An 18,115-nucleotide genomic window follows, 5' to 3' on the forward strand; every position below is an offset into this window, starting at 1 on the left:
GTATAAAACCCTTTAAATCGCATATATATTCCGATATTGATATACTATTAAAATTAAAATGTATACTTTTATATACAAAATTATGAGTTTAATAAAACATTTTACTTGTGAAAATAGAAAAGAAAAAATAAAACATTTTCAATATCTGCGTGTATAAAAATTGTTTTTTTTTTTATTTATAAACGTCGAAAAAATCATCTAAAATCATTTACAATATTTAAAAATCATAAAAATTTTATATTAAAATAATGTTTATTTATGTAGTAGCACAGATGGTCCAGTCGTTGAATAGAAATTAAGACAAACTATAAAAAAATAACCATAAATTAGTCCATACTTGAGTACCCTTAAATATTTAATATTAACATGACATAAATATATAATTATAGAAAATTATGTTTTACCTTAAAATTAATATAAATTATTTTTATATACTATATATAGTTTATTTTATAATTTATTAAAATTTGATTTATACCTATGTAATATCCATACTTTTTTTTTAATCATTAGAATCTCTTTTAAGTCTAGTTAACTCTATTAAATAATTACACTGCATCAGTTTGGTAATGAATAATTATTATATCAATCTTAAACTGAAATTAAATATAATTAATTAGAAAAAACCAATAGCGATTAAATCTAAAATTTAAATATGAAAAATAACTGTTAATTATTGTTTTTTTTTTTTTTTTTTTTAATAATTTTTAATAATGCTCCAGGAGGCCTATAACCTGTAATATATGAACATTAAATATCAATTAGTATTTCAATGTTATTAAAAGTGTTTACTGTAATAAAAAAATGAAAACCAAATTGGCTTTAGGAAGTACCTAAACAAATATTTTTTTGTTATTTGTTTGTAACAAATTGAATAATAATTGTTTATGCCCTCATTAAAACCTTTACACTATGATTTATTAATTTTAACAAAATCGCATTAGTTAATTAAAAGTTGTACATTGAACTTACTATAATATGAAAGTACTTTTCTATTGAAATAAAACAAATGTGAATTTTGATATTGTACAAAATACAAACATTTATAGTCAAATGTCATCTAATATAACAAGAAATTCATATTTATTTTTATTTTTTTATTTATTGATCAAAAGACATGGCGACAACGGCCATTAGTCGTAAACGTTACATTGATTACATTTAAATTCAGATTTATATCAATATAAGACTACATTATTAAAAGATTTATGAATTATGGCGTGTACCAAAGTATATAATAATTATTATGCTCAATAATAAAAGCAATTTTTGTGATTATTATTTTCCATTTGAAAAACAAATATTTATAATAAGTATAAAATTAAAACACTTAGTATGCATAACATAACTAATATTTAAATAAATATCGAAAATAAAACCACAATATGACCTATATTTAAAATTGATTAGTAAGTACGTGCATTAATACAATTGTATTCATATATTCCAGTATTATTTTAGTATTTCAGGATTCTACTATAAAAACTGTAATTAATTTTTTACTGGTAAAATCATTAAATATTATTATTTATTTTGATAAACTCTCAAATCATCGTCATGACCCAATTAGGAGAATTACGAAGTATGTTCACATATTATGTAACATGCTACTACTATACTATGTATATATTGTATATCCTTTAGAAAAAGTGTCAATAGAATAATATAATACGTCCTTGTAAATAACAAAAAATTTAAAAACATTTCATAATAATCATAAATATCGACACATTTGAATTTCTGTTTAACTATAATATCACACAAAAATATGAAATTTCATGCTATTATTTAAGTACATACCTATTTTAAAATGCTAATTATTAGTAAAACTATAAAATTTGATATAATTTAACCAAAAACTTTAAATCCCATAATAGGTTCTTACAATGTATTATTGTTAACAATGTATAAAAAATTATAGTTCAATAACTATCATTAATTTTTTATTATTTTATTTTTAAAATAAAAATTAACAAAAACGATCATACAATGATTATATTACAATCACTAATTTTATGATTAACAATGTATTCAATTTTATTTCATGATGAATATTTTACCTAGATATAAACTGATGTAAAGCATTATTCAACACATAGGTTTAGTTACTTAGTTTATTTAATATCAAATAATAAATGATTTGTTATAATAAATAATAATACCATAAACAATTTAGTGGGTAATCGTTTCTACTCTTTATTGTTAAGAATATTATCATAAAATAACTAGTTTTTTGAATAGGATGTACATTATCATTTTTTTCATTATAATTATGGACCTAACCTCAAAATATACATTTTTTCTTTCAAATTTGTATTTTAATAAGTTCTATATGGTCAAGTGGAGTAATATTGTAAAATAATAATACATATACAATAAAACATATTACTCTTTAATGCCCCAAGTTCAACACCTCCAGACAAATACTCGGAAATCCATCATCAATGAATCAAGCACTGGGAGAAGAGAACTGCAAAAATATTTATACATTTTTCACAAATATAGGTTTATCAAAATTAATGCAATTAAAAAAATAATAATAACAATAATACATATAATATTATTTTAATGACGAGTACAGAATATATATATTTATAGGTAATAATATTTAGCTAAGTGTGTTATAAAATAATTTTAAAGATTATCAGTTAACTACCTACGAAATGATTTTTCCAATAAAAAAATTACCATATAGGTATAGGTATCTAGATTTTAGAGTTTGCTTTCAATGATTTATTATACGATTTCAGATGAATAATATTTTTCGTAAAATATGATAGTCAGATATTTGTGATAAATACCGATATCTAGGTATATTATTGTGGCAACCTTTGAACGATTTCAAAATACGTGACCGAAATGAAGGACATATTTATTCCAATGAATTAACCATCATGATTATGCTTTGGTAAATATCACACTACAATTGTCACTACACACTTCGAACAATCCTAAACAAATAATTTCAGACATTAATCGATTAAAAAAAAAAAAAAAAAAACATAGTAGAAAATATACATATATAACATGCAAATAATAAAATTCTAAACTAACTGAATATATATTTTAAATGCATTTTTAAATAAATTAACCTACATAAGGATGGTTTTTCACCCTCTAAATTGTATTTTTTTTATAAAATATCTAAAAACTTAAATACTAATTACTCTTGGTTTTCAATTCGTAAATATTATAATTATATATAATTCATACTTTTATCAAACTTGGTATTAATTAAAAGTTTATTTTATTGATAAATCAGCAAAAACTAGTATTGAAACACTTATGCGATTTAAAAATAATCTTGGTCATGGTATACCTAAATAAAAGGCATAAATGTATTTTAGTATACTGTCTTATATGAAAAGTTGTAGATGACAAACATGATGATAACAAGATAATAAAATCATTGAAGTAGTCTAAGATTTATTATTGACTTTGGTTCTTCGGGAAATTTTTGGGAATTGTATTTCTTCTTCAACTAATGGTAAATCATTAACTATGTGGGGGATTGAAGTCCCATCATGGTATAACTGATAATTTTAGTTCAGATAAATTATATTATTTATGAAAACAATATAGTTTTCATAAAAATCTAATAATTGTTAATCTTTGTTTAATTTAATGTACACCAAACATTGCTTACAAAAAATGTTAGAACCATTAAGCTGATTTCTGTTTAATATTTTACTAAGCTTTTATTCTCCCCTAAACGTCAAACCAAAGCTCCCGATATGAAGTCAAATCACCCAATCAAATATTAAAAGTTTTATCTTGAATTTATGGTGTCCTAAACTCGGGAAAGTTTTGGTCAAAACATTTTCTTTGATATATAGTTCAGTCTTTTTTAAAAGAATTGAATTACGACAAAGATTTTTCTTCTGAAAATAAAATGTGTCTAGGCATGCATAATAGATCTTTTAGTTGGATGGTGACCATATAACAGTGGAAGCCTAACCTGTCATTATTGATATGCGTTCGAATAAAATCGATGTTGGGATAAATAATTGAATTGAAATACGATTTTCCCACCTCTGTCCGTTTTGATATGAAACAACAAACGGTTACCCGTGGTAACCTCAGGGTGCATTATTATTAAATGCGAATATACTCATATAGTTATAATATTACATTATTATATTATAATATTATTTGAATAATAATAATAGCAATAAAAACCGAAGTTAAATCGACACCCATCATAATATTATAGTGTCATGTCAATTTTTTCAAATGTTTTTACATTATTTAGCATTATTTTATTGGTGAAATTTTTTTTAATGTTTCACAAGGGTTTAACGACTAATTTTTGAAATACCAATGACCCATGGTTTAAACAAGTGGGATAATTATTATGTACACATATCTCACCTCATACAATTAACATATTCACTGGAGGTCTTTTGATTGGATTTTTATTAATATTCCATTCACGACAAATATATGCAAATTTATGTACGCAAACGCGATGCAAGATGAAAGACATATGCATTTTGATTTATATTTTTATGCAATTAAAAATTATTATTATATTTAACTGTTATTGCTTTAAAAAAATGCGATTTTTAGTTTTTAATGTAATTATTTAACAATATAAAGTGATAATAATATTATGGTGAATAAAAAATACTGTAAAATATAGGTACCTATAGTGTAATTATTTAAATGTAACTCCAATTTTTTCAATCATGTATTAAACATTTTATATGTTATTAGAACTTTATCTTTGCTCAGCAATTGGCTTAGATGAGCCTAACTCTCTTTAGTTTTAACAATAATTTTGTTTTTATGTAAGTAATATTTTTTTAATTGGAATTTATTTAATAAATAAAAAACTAGGCACGTGTGATATAAAATATTTATTATCCATTTAGTTTGATCGAAGAATATATTATTATATTTTATTTGGCTTACATGTGTTTACAGATTTTCTAATTAAAATTTGTTACAGCATTTCTCATATTCTCCTTAATTTCGTGTCGAGCTATTTTTAAATTACTATATACCTAGTATTGTATTATTTCAAAATAAATAATGAAAGATCGGTAAATAAAATTCTTAACTCGGCAGCTTCAATAACATAAACTATAAACATAAAGTAATAAGAAACTCGTTATAGGGAGGAATTCTTATAATTTTTGTCTGTACACGAATCCGTGATGTCTATTCCACTAAATTTAATTTGTACCTGATACTTGGCACTTTTTTGAGTAGCAGAGTATTTATAGTAAAGAATACATCAGTTATATTACTCTTGAAAATATTTAAGACTTATATTATGCAAAAAATAATTATTTTTAATTCCAGTAACTTTCACTGTCCACTCCACAATATACACAGTGAAAAGGAGTGAAACATACGTAATATATTTTATCTACTCTTCTTACAATAATTATAAGACGAATTACATCAAAATATCATATTATATCTATAATGTTTTGTTACGATTAAGAATAATAAGGTGCACCTTACCATGGTAAGTTTTTCTCAACTTAAACATTTTATTGGACAATTTTGATGTCAAAGAATTCATAATATAATATTTCACTAGTTTTTATTTTAAAATAGGTGAATAAGAATCGATATGATAAATTATCTTAAATAATATTATGTAATACGATAAAATTACTAGTTTGAATCTTAAATAATATAATAATATTATTATCAACTATAAACAATAAAATACTATAAACGATTACTTTAGTGCCATGAAACTATGTATAACATGTTACTCGTAGCAAAGTCCCATATTCCATTAGTACTTGCCAGTTTTTGCTCTAGTAGACGTAATTGATGGTTTTGATCGAAAACTCGAAACCTCCGAAATAGGTATTTACAGTGAATGAAAAAAAAATAATAAAAAATCCTTTTTGCTGAAACTCATGATACCATTCAATATTTTTTAAAATTAAAATATAGTTTTATTTTTTTGTAAAAATTAAAGTAGGTGTATAAAAGTTATTCATGAAGTACTACCACACTGATTTCATAAAATCAAGATATACAATAACCACTATTGAAACATAAAATATTGCATTAACTATTATCAATTATTTATATCAAAACAGTGCATGGTTTCTGAGCTTAACCAGACTTTAAAAACTGTCCCAAGAACAACTTTGGTGTGATATATTTAACTCATCAATTATTAATAATGTCAATACATTTCAAGCTTGTTTTATGATAATCTGATATCATAAATAATAATATGTTAGAAATTTCGTTCTTACACAAAAAAAAATAAAAAATAAATAAAAAATAAATATTGAAATAAATTCTTATTTGTATAAATATGGTGAATGTCCTTCTCTTTAAAATAGTATCTGTCTACGTCTTGGGGATCTATAATTCAGTAAAGTAATACTATATTCTAAAATTATCAACTAACCAAATGCCTATAATATTGCCAATACTGATAATATCTGTCAATATTAAATATATTATACTTTGTTTCTAATTGATGTCTTGCTTAACCAAATAATTCAAAGATTAAATTGAATAAAAATATTCAATATAAGTGGCACCTTTCGAAAAAAATTATGACATAAGTTCCTATGTCTATATAATTTTATATTTAAATATAATGAAGTGGTGTTTTCATCATGTGATGTATCATCAATTATACTCTCAATTCGAAGTTTTAATAAAAAGTCTAATCGTATATTATTCGATAGTTTCCATATTACCTATATTTATTTCCTAATACGAGTGGAAATTGAAAATAATATTCACATAAGTGTTTGGTGCACCTACTACATATTCGTATAATTTAAATATATTACAAAGTGCGTATTATTATTATAGTAAGCACACTGAAACTTCTGTTTTTAATTTTTCCATTAAACTATGGTAACAATAGAAATAAAATACTAATTGTTTTAAATTTATAACATTAATAATGATTGTCTCTGGGTATACATTTGTTAAATTAATGCTTTGTTATCTTTTATAGTTATATAAAATATGTGTTGGATAAATATGGGTTATGCATGATTATAATGATATATGATTTTTTGTGTGAATTTTTAGCATTTTTAAAACAATATAACGAATACTATGAATTATACATCGATTTGAAACAAAACCAGTATTCATAATTGATATTTATTTAAAATGTATGGCAATAGAATGTAATTTAATAGTTATTTAAAATAATAATAGATGTTGTGTATTTCAAATTTTTGTTTAAAATCAAAATCAGTGAATGTGAAAAATATTGGATATTTAAAAATTGAGTATTCTTAATCAATAATTTACCTGTAAAAATAAAAACAGTGCAAAGATTACAATTTATATACATAAAAATAGTATTTATATAAAAAAAACACACACACAGATTGTGACGAACATGAATTCCAGTAAGTTCACTACCTATTCCTCTATCTTCTACAAAGCGGAATAACTCGAGATGATGATCACTTATCAAAATTGCAAAATTAAAATTACCCATTAAGATATACAAAATACTAAAAAATAATAACTGACAGTTGTAATTGACCATTAAAATATAATAACTTTTAAGTTTTATTATTTTTTTTTTTTTTACAAAATATGTCTTTAAATTTAGATATCGAATGATTATTGTTAATAATAACTATCAATTATTATGTATTGCAAAAAAAAAAAAAAAATTACTTAAATTGAAAATAATCATTAAAATTGATACATAGCTAGTTAATGTTTATTTTATTTTGTGGAAGTACTGCGAAAAAATTTCCATTACCATCTGTTCAAAAAAGGAAAAAATGTAAATAAAATAAAAGCATTTGTTTAATATTATACATTTTGTCAGCTATTTCTGTTACACTATGACGCAAAGTATATCATTGATACTTAAAATATTTAATAATAATACATATTACGTATAATACATATATCTATATATATATATACTGCGTACCAAATTTAAGTTTTAGTTTTTGATATTGAAGTATCTACTTATTGTTTTTGAATAATTTAAAAGCAAAAATGGTCAGGAGATAATAATTTTGATTCATAAAAATATTTTTAAAGTTCAAAGAACGGTTTAGTTGTGATGTTCTCTGTGTTAAACGTTCGAAGAACGTATTAGTTTATTATACGTTCTTCGTGTAATCTTTTAATGAACTTAATAGTTTATAATGTTCTTTGCGTAATTGTTTAAAGAACTTAATAGGTTATAACGTTCTACGTGTAATTGTTCAAAGAACATTTTAGGTTATAACGTTTTTTTCTTGAAAAAGTTCAACGAACTTAATAACCTATAATGTTTTTTCATATAGAAGACCCATAAAGTTAATGAAATAACTGGTTTCGTTCCGTTGTATTTTTGTTTATGAACAACAATAACGTTCTTTAACGGTTTTTTTTGCGTTCCGTTCGGGAACCCTGACCAAAATTAAGAAAAACAAAAACTTTGATGATTTAATGGCATTGTGAATATTGAATTTAAATAAACATAATATTATATTATAATTTGGGTGAAAAAAGTTCAAAAAGTTCAATAATTCTACCAATCGATATTTATACTGACCTTTACTAAAGACCTTAACGATCGATGGGATTATTGTTGTGTGTCGTGAATGAAGTCACATACGATAACTTTAGGTAGTCTAACTCAGGATGTGCGTCGGTGATCATAATGCATGGTGGTGAAAAAAGTTTGCAGACAGGCCCGTCTCGTAGACACACTACAGTGTTCAGCAACATAGGGTAGTAGTACGGTGCCAGTCCAAGAAGTAATATAATTTATATATGTAGAGAAATAGTTTGTGTGTGTGTGTGTGTGTGTGTGAGAAAGAGAGAGAGTGAGAGCCAGACAGGGACTAAAAGAGAGGTAAGGGGGGGAAAGAGAGTATTATAATAATAACACGCAGCGGCTGCTGCAGATCAATTCGAGTGGACCGCAAGGTGGGCAAGGATGTAGTGGCGGCGTCAGCAGTTCGATGCAACAGCAGGTGTATTGTTCTGTCAGTGTACATATTGTTTGGTTTTGTTACACTCTCGTTGTTTACCATCCATGGTAATTTTTTCCTCCTCATCCGTCTATTTCTTTCTAGCTCGCTTTTCACAACATTTTCCACCGTTGTGTGTTACAATCGTTCTGTCTCTCTACTCCCACACCCCTCGAACCTAACATGACACACTCACACACACAGTGATCACATGATATTATAATCTATCAAGACGTGCCAAATTAACATACAAATCGTGTTCTCGACGACAGCTCCTCCTTTTCCGGGAGCACAATCACCCTCTGTCCCTTCACCCGAAGACTATCCCGATGAACGTGACAAAATATTGAAAATAGATTCCTCCGGGCGACCGGTGGCTGTATACAGCTAGATCGCCTGTTTCACCGCAACCGTCGTCGTCGTCATCAGTTGACCTTTACATAATAAATAAAATCGAACGTGCCTGAACTTCCTCCTCCTATCATCACCGTTACGAAACTACCCTCCATTCCAGATTTCAACTCCGGGCCTAACCTTCTGGATCTATATACTTATAAATCACTATTTAATTTAAATCCGACGACGGTACACGCCATCAGCAGATACTCCTATACATACATAATATTGCACGCACCCCTTTTTAAGCCGCACCCGAATCGTTTCTCGCGCCTTTCAAATACGCACTACAGTGAATTCCAGTTCGTTTGACGGTTTAATGTTTCTATTTGTGGAGCAAAAAAACAAAAACAAATAAATAAAAATCACTACTCATTGAAAGCGACAATCCGTAGATTTATTCGATATATATTTAATAAATGGCTCGCTTTTTTTTTAATTCGATTACATTACAAAAACATTCCGATTGAACATTTTAAATGGTCCAAAAATGCCTTATACAGCCTGTACTATCTTCCATATATTCAAGATGAGTAACGCCACTAAAATTAAAGACAGCCACCAAATATAAAATAGTATACATAATATTATAATCTTATGATCTTTTTTCCTTCAGTAAACAATGTTTATCATTGCACACTACTATAATAGTAGGTACCTGTATAAGTTATATAAAGACTGTTTGATTTTTTTTAACAAAACCTTATTAGTTTGATAATATGATATTACATTTTTTTTAACCGAATTATATTTATTTATCAAATACACGTGTCTGAATTCAAGTACAATTAATTCATTCATTTTAATCTAAATGTATACGATTGCAAATATTATATAATTCAACTGAGAAAGATAGTGTATAAAGTCCAGAGTAATTAATTTTTATATATCAAACACTATAATTTTGCTGCTCAAGTAAATTTTCTTATTATTACAAAGTCCAAAACATTTCGGTAAAGAGAATAAACCCGTCTGTTGAAAATAATTTGTAAGTTAATTTACATTGTAAATAGAAACTTTCGGTTAACAAGTAGGTACCTATATACAATTAACGTTCAATGTTTTTGAGCCCTCTGGCATTTTTAGCTTTGTTTTTAATCTAATATTAAATAATGCGTATTCACTTTCATTGAGTTTATATATTTGTTCAATGCAATTATTATTATAATATTGTTTATTAAAGGTCTACGTTCAGAACTTAAACTAACTTTATATCTCATGAATCAAACTTGTAACGCTTTATAGATTTATCAATGTCTAAAATTATAATAACTATTATGATATGACAACCTAACGTAAAATTAATTAAATTTGTTAAATATATAAAATAAATTGACTTAATAAATACTAATAGTCATTATCATTATTATTATTTCTGTAACTAGTCTATGATTATAACTAGGTATAATTTATATTTATTATACCCGTATTTTGTTATTTTGTGTGTACCGATACACAATTAATTTATTGTTGAGCTATAATAACCTTTGGTTATAAGCTAATAAAAAAAAAAATTGAATAAGACATAGGTACATGTATGTTATAATAATGTAATTCCAAATAACTATGCTTAGGAAAATGACTGGAGTCCCACGGGTCATGGCCAACAATCCTCTACATAAAATGACTATCTACATAGTTTAACCATTACCAAAGTATCAATACAACATTACAAAAAATTTCATTCCAAACTTGACTCAAACTCGAACCCACTAACTTCCCGAATGTCATCTAACACCATTTCTAACAATCCACAAAGAAGACTCAAATGAAAATGGCCTAGAGACACTTTTATTGAAATAATAAGAAGAAAACGGTTTACTATTATAGAAATCATCAAAATGGGAGGTACTACACTGTTACTAAACGGTTCCTGCTCAAGTTATTTAAGCCAATGTTTATATTATATTCATTCAGTACGTTTACTTTATGTGCTCATTTATATAGACTGTAAGTAAAAAAAAACTATTTGAGCAATTACGAAAGTTTAAATATTTTTTCAATATAATTGTTTTTCAATATTCATAACATACTATGATAACATATTTTATTCTGGGTTTTTAATGTAAAAATATAATATTAAATAATTAAGTATTTTATTTAATGTAATACCTATCGTGTATATGAAAACCTACAATTAAGTTTTCCATCAATGATATTAATTGTTGACCAATGATTTAGAGTCTTAATTTTAAATCATAATAACTATAATGCATACCTACCAACTATAAACTAAATGGACATAGGCGTACCCCTGGTGGGACTGAAAGGCTTTAGCTCCTCCTAATGGCGTGTTTTAGTATATGTACATTGTATATAATAATAGGCAAATACAATCTATGATATTTTTGAAAATGGTTTAGAAGGATTATTTTGCGTATTATCAATTATTTTTAGAGATTATTACGATCACGCGATAGAGTAATAACGACCTAGTATAAGGTAACGGATATAAAATTATAATTTTCTCTGTTTAGTCTCCCCACGCCAAATTGAAAAATCCTGGGTAAGCTAATATTTAAGAATTTTCCTTGCAAGTATATAAATGCTCTAAAAATTATCAAAAAATGCTCCAAAGTATAAATGCATTTTTATAGCCAAAAAAAAAAGGATTTAAATTTTTTTTCATAGGCATGGAACTATGCGACTAATAGGGAAACAACGGTTTATCATTCGAAATTTTTACCTCTTTACCATAATGTAATGCAATAATACCAAAACCTAGATATCAAATTTATAGGCATGCATGAATTAAATAAACAGTTGCTAGAAATAAATCCGATTGCGATGTATCTTCAAGACTCCATAAGAACAATATTTCTTAATATTATAATGTATTATTATTATAACAAATTTACCCGAAATATCTAACTATGAATTAATATTCATATGAATATATGTGTGTGTATATATATATATATATATATGCATTTAACACTAATAAAATGATTAGAAAATGCTAAAATCCAAAAAATTTTACCTTTCATGTACCTACGTTATATGAAACGAATTATGTACCTGGAATGCATTGTCCTGGAGCACTTAAAAATCAATGCACTTTGCCTTAAATTCCTGGTCCTACATTTATAAATAATATTAATGTATATTTATTTAATAAGTATAATAATACAGTTGATAATACGTGAATTTGTAACTTTTCAGGATGTTGCCGGCGTACTATACGCTGAACGACGAAGAAAAGGATTACATATGTTCGAAAAACGACGACAATGGAATGCACTCGTGTTTCGACTTGCCACCCACGCGTGGTCACGATTCACTAATTTGCAATGCCACGGCCACCATGGCCCTTGCCAATGGGTCTTGTGTTAACTGGAACTATTACTACACGGAGTGCAAGTCACAGGGCGAGAATCCGTTCCAGGGCACCATATCGTTCGACAACATCGGCCTGGCTTGGGTGGCCATATTCGTTGTAAGTATAAAATTTGTTGTCATGAATGCTACAGTGGTGACATCGTTTTAGTGGTACCAAGACAAGGTTTTAGTTGAATTTTAGGAGAGGCTTGGATTTTTTTTAAACCGAACATATAAACAGGTAAAAAAAATAAAAAAGTGGGTAAGTCGGGGATGTCGCTCAGCTGTACAGTAGGTTACAAGTTGGTTACTGTAATGGATGGAATTAAATTTGAATCCAATGATATTATATCATTTTATACGAAAAACAATTGTGAACAATTGAGTGGAGACGGTTTATCTGTCTAGGATATATTATAAATAATTGAAATTTTCAAATCTTAGATTTAAAAAGAAAAACTTTTATGAATTTCTATCTAAGAAAATTTGAACATTGCCATAATTTTTACTTTTACGTATTTAGTCAAAATTTGAACTTTGAATGTTTATAAAAAAAAATCGTGCCTATGTATTTTTAACATTTTTCAACTGCTATTGTAACAATATTTTAGGTGTCTTGGATTAAATTTCCAAGCTTTTCTACCCAATAAATACATTTTAATTGATATTAATTTTTAAAAAAACTAATAATTATCGAAAATTACATATGCCTATAAATAGTTAAACTTAAGTCGAAATTTTTTGAAAATTGTACGGTGAATAGAATCTACTTATATAAACATTTTGGGGAAAATTTCATGTATTCATGGTCATTTGTTTGAAAGTTACATCAAAAACCAAGATCGATTTTGTCGGAAATTGATTGTGCGTAAAAATTCCCGTTTTTTCCATAATTTTTAGTTTGTTTATCCCAATTATTAAGATAAATTTTAGGATTTTTTTTACCCTCAAAATATACCAATTAGATTCACTTTCTGATCGAACGTGGTACTAAAGTCAAAAATTGAATTTTACTGTCCTAAAACGTGATGACAGATACAAAAAAAATAACACACATCATTGTAAAATCAATACTTTCCTCGCCCCACTCATGGTTTTAACTATTCATAGATAGTGCAACCAAAAATAGAAAATCATAACGGTAAGATGATCATTATCTTTGTTTAACAGAACAGACCCAAGTTAGGTTCTGTTTTACAAGATATTGTTGGACCAATACTCAAATCTGTCCCACACAAACTCCTTGACTGAAGAATTTATATTCTGTGGCCTGCACCTATCTTGGCAATTATAACTGTAATATATTATGATTATGATAGTATTATACGTAACTGCGTATACGCGTCTTTCGTATTGATACACGACTACAGGTGCGTAATCAGGGAAATGTGTTGTTTTTGCTGTTAAACCACCCACATCCTCCCACAAGTATTTAAATATTAAATTAAAATGTCCTTCTTTATCTCTTTATTCTTGACACCATATATATGGACTCCACATCTCAGACTAGCTATTCTATCGAGACGTCTTCAAATCTGATGAACTAATATTTTCGATTAGCACCCCTTTGAAATACATGTCATAATGTTTTATTATAATTATGTTTATTACATTAGTAGTATACAAATAGAAAAATATACTTAATCTCGAAGAGAGTGAGAGTATGAAATGAATAATCGACCCGTACCCAAATTGTAAGTAAATTATAGACTGACCGGTTAGGCTTGAACTTTTTCATGTGAATCTGATACAAGAGATAACGTCGATAATTTATAAGGGTAAAACATTATAATGGGAAAGAAAATGGAAAGTGTATAGAATTCTTATAAGTAATAATAGAAATAAATTTTATATTTGACAACTGAAAAAATGTTTTAAGCAAAAACGTTCAAATAATGAGGGAGAAATATATATCTGCAAACGAAAGTAGAAAAAATATATACACGTATAAAAGAAACATATAATATCAGTTAAAACAATTTAACTTTTTTGATTAGTTATTTTTTATGATTTTATTAATAAATAAAATTTAATATGTTTTCAATGAACAAATGGTTTTATTAAAAAAATACCATATTCTTTTACATAATGGAATTTTAAATAAACAATACTTTATTCGCTTATTAATAACATAATATTTACAAAACTACTTTTGACTTTTTAAGTTAACTCTTAGTCTAATTCTCTATAGGTAATTTTTATAAATATTAAGTTAAATAATCTCGTATTAATATTGGGCTGTAGTTTAGACCTTTAAAGCTACATATTATGTTTATCTGTGATTCGCTAAACTTATCATATTTTTTGTTTCAAAACTTGTATTTGATAATTTTATTATTAACTACAGAAATTATTAGCTATAACTATTATTATAAGATATGGGTATATACATTTTCTAGAATTGGTTAGTTTTTTTAACGTTTTAGTTTTTTTGTATTCTACCTCCATTTGTGGTCCCCAAGGGCCTGTACACTGTAGGTACATTATTACCAAGGTTGGAAAAGTTAATGAAAATTATTAACAAGTTAAGTTATTTAAATTAAATGCCTTTCAGTTAAAGTAAAAAGTTAACAAATAAAATATTTAACTCCATAAGTTTAAAGTTAAACGGGAAAATAAAATCAACTTAACTATGTTAAAAAAATGATTATTTTTTTCAAACTACGGTATTTATAATTATATAGTATACAATGCTTTAAGTACTAAAATTTCCTAGTATTTTTATTTGAATTACAGGGCCAAAATCACAAAATAAGCAACAAATCAGTATTGTTTGATTAGTTTTTCATACGAAAATTAATTTATTAACTTATAAATTTAAAGTCAATGTAAGACTTTATAATACATGATAATACCAAAATCTTATTTCTTATTCTTTAAGTTTTAATATTTAATTTAATCATATTCAATACAAGACATCTTAATCATGTTTTGTCAAACAACTTAATAAGGGTTACATTATAAAAATAAATATAGGTACTATAAATAAATGCTTATACCGAATTCTACCTCACTCATTTAATATATTCGTCAGATAACGAGATGAACTATAATGTTGTAAATCATTTTTTCACGATTAAATATTAAAATACATTTTTCCCACCTTAAAAAAACCATATATATTATATTTTACAGTGAGATAATTTAAATATCAGTTGTATTTATCTTGCTGACAAACTCAGCATTTCATATCTTATATTTTAAGTTCATGCCTTCATATACATCATGAGGGATCCAAATTAACTTTCACAGGACTTTCTTTAAAATTTATAAAGACATTTTTTTAAAAGCAAAAATAATCATTTCTTCGTACCGGCGATTAAATAAATCTGGAATAGGTTAAAATTTAGAATTAAGACACAAAAAGCGATTCTGAGTGGATTAGGCCTGTCTACAGCCTTTCCGCAGCCTTTATTTTTAAATATTAAGTGATATTTAATTATATATTTATATTTATGTTATTTATGTATTTTTCTATCAGTAAAGTAATATTAATTTAACTATAACTAATTTAAATTTTTTACATACGAACAAACTACATAATTTATGTAACATATAATATATGTACAATGTACATAATTTATTTAATAATTAGGTGATTAAGTATCATTTAGATGTTAGGTGTTAAAATTAAAAATGTTTAAATACAAAATAATTTGCAATTATTGATGAGTTTTGATAAAAAAAAGAAGTAAATAGGTACTATTAATATTGTTTTTATTAATAGCGATGACAATTTATGAGGAATTTTGTTTTAAATTAACTGCATTTTTTACGAACGATTAAATTCTACCAAAGGTAAGACAAAAATAATGTGTATGATAAGAAAATAGACCGTTGAATACACACTACACAGTTGGTAAAAATGAAACAATTGAAAATATACAAAGATTATTGGTTATCCTAGAAAGCAATACATTCTTCAATGTACTTACGTGTAAAAAAATTGTTGAGCACTCTGAATTCATTTATTTCTCTAATTTTATTAAGACTTTATAGTGAATAATATCAGTGGTAAAAAATTCACATCATTCACATCATTCATATAATTCATAATTAATAGATTAAAATAATATATTTTGTATTACATAAGTTGGAGATCCAATTTGTCTAGCCATCGAGTGATTCGAGTGAGTATGGAATAGGTCTTTAAACAGTCGATTCTATACCCATTCTAGGTTACTAGTAAGAACGAAATGGGCATTCGATAGTAATGAGAATTTGTAGAATCATGTATTTTGTACATAAATAATTGTTACATTTTATACAGCATTAGTAAAGAAAAATATAACAATAAAATTGAATGATGTAAAATAAGATAAAATACATTTTAAACAAAAGTTTGTTAAATAGGTAGATGGAATTAAAATACTTTATGATAGTCCAAATAATATCTGTCTTGTCTATTATAATATGAATTCAATTATTAATAATTAGTACACATAAATAAAATATTAAATGTCAATAATCTATATTCATCCACGGGACTCGAACCTACGGTGGAACCCACATGCTGGTTCTGATTAGTAGAGCTTTTCGAAACGGTACAACCAGCTGACTGATTATGTTTTGAAAATATATAATAGTTTTGAACTTTTTTTTTTTAATTCTTTGATGAATTAAATAAAATATGTATATTATCCAGGTGTTTTTTTGGACAGCCAATAATTGCTCATCTAACCGTCAATCGATAGCTTTCTCGTATTTTATTGCATCAATCATAAATTGTTATCTTAACGACCAACACCCGACGGCACTGAAATAGTACTTATATGTACATAATAGAATCAGATTTACAATAATAGTTCAGTATTATTCAAAAGAGCATATTCATTGAGCTGTGTTTTATAATTGGAAACTCAATATTTTTTACACTTATAGAACAATGTAATACCCATCTATGAAAAGATATATACCTCGTATACAGTATATAGTAAACTTCATCAATAATTAGAAGTTTGTTCTCAGAAAACGAATACACGATTTTAAAACTATACATAAATATCAATATCTATATATCTATCTAATATAAATATCTCAACGAAATAATGAAATAATGGTATTGTAATGAAAATACATCTTTTAAATGATTTTTTAAGGAACCATAACATATTAAGTGTTATAATTGTTCATATTTTAAGTGTATGATATTTGCTTTAGCAATTCATTATTTACTAGCATGAGTTAAAGTCATTTTATATCGATCCGAAATATGAAAAACACAGTTTCTGTCACAGTTGGACTTATGTTAACTATATACCATAATATATCATTTATTCACGTAAACCTGCATGTAGGTAAGCATCCAAAAATTTTAATATTGCAAGAATAAGAAAAAAGAGACTATAAAACATAAGAGTAGAATAAATATGACATATGATGTATTAGAAAATGTTCACAAACCAAATTGCAATATTAAAATATTTTTTACATTTTTGAATGATCATACATTGTGATATGATTCAAAT

The 18,115-nt window shown here is 25.8% G+C and overlaps 1 protein-coding gene across 5 annotated transcripts in view; it reads left to right on the top strand.

Moving 5' to 3' along the window:
* The window catches only part of Ca-alpha1T (Ca[2+]-channel protein alpha[[1]] subunit T), a 303,939-nt gene that overhangs the window by 120,049 nt on the left and 165,775 nt on the right, over window positions 1-18,115 (top strand). For all 5 annotated transcript variants that reach the window (XM_089228015.1, XM_089228013.1, XM_089228016.1 and 2 more), the window contains exon 7: window positions 12,492-12,765. In XM_089228015.1, the coding sequence (XP_089084141.1) occupies window positions 12,492-12,765 (274 nt within the window). The remainder of the gene's footprint in view (window positions 1-12,491; window positions 12,766-18,115) is intronic.

The sequence above is a fragment of the Diuraphis noxia genome, unplaced genomic scaffold, assembly GCF_037042655.1.
Source record: "Diuraphis noxia isolate RWA-SAM2 unplaced genomic scaffold, SU_Dnox_SAM2 contig0004, whole genome shotgun sequence".
Taxonomy (NCBI): Eukaryota; Metazoa; Arthropoda; class Insecta; order Hemiptera; family Aphididae; genus Diuraphis; species Diuraphis noxia.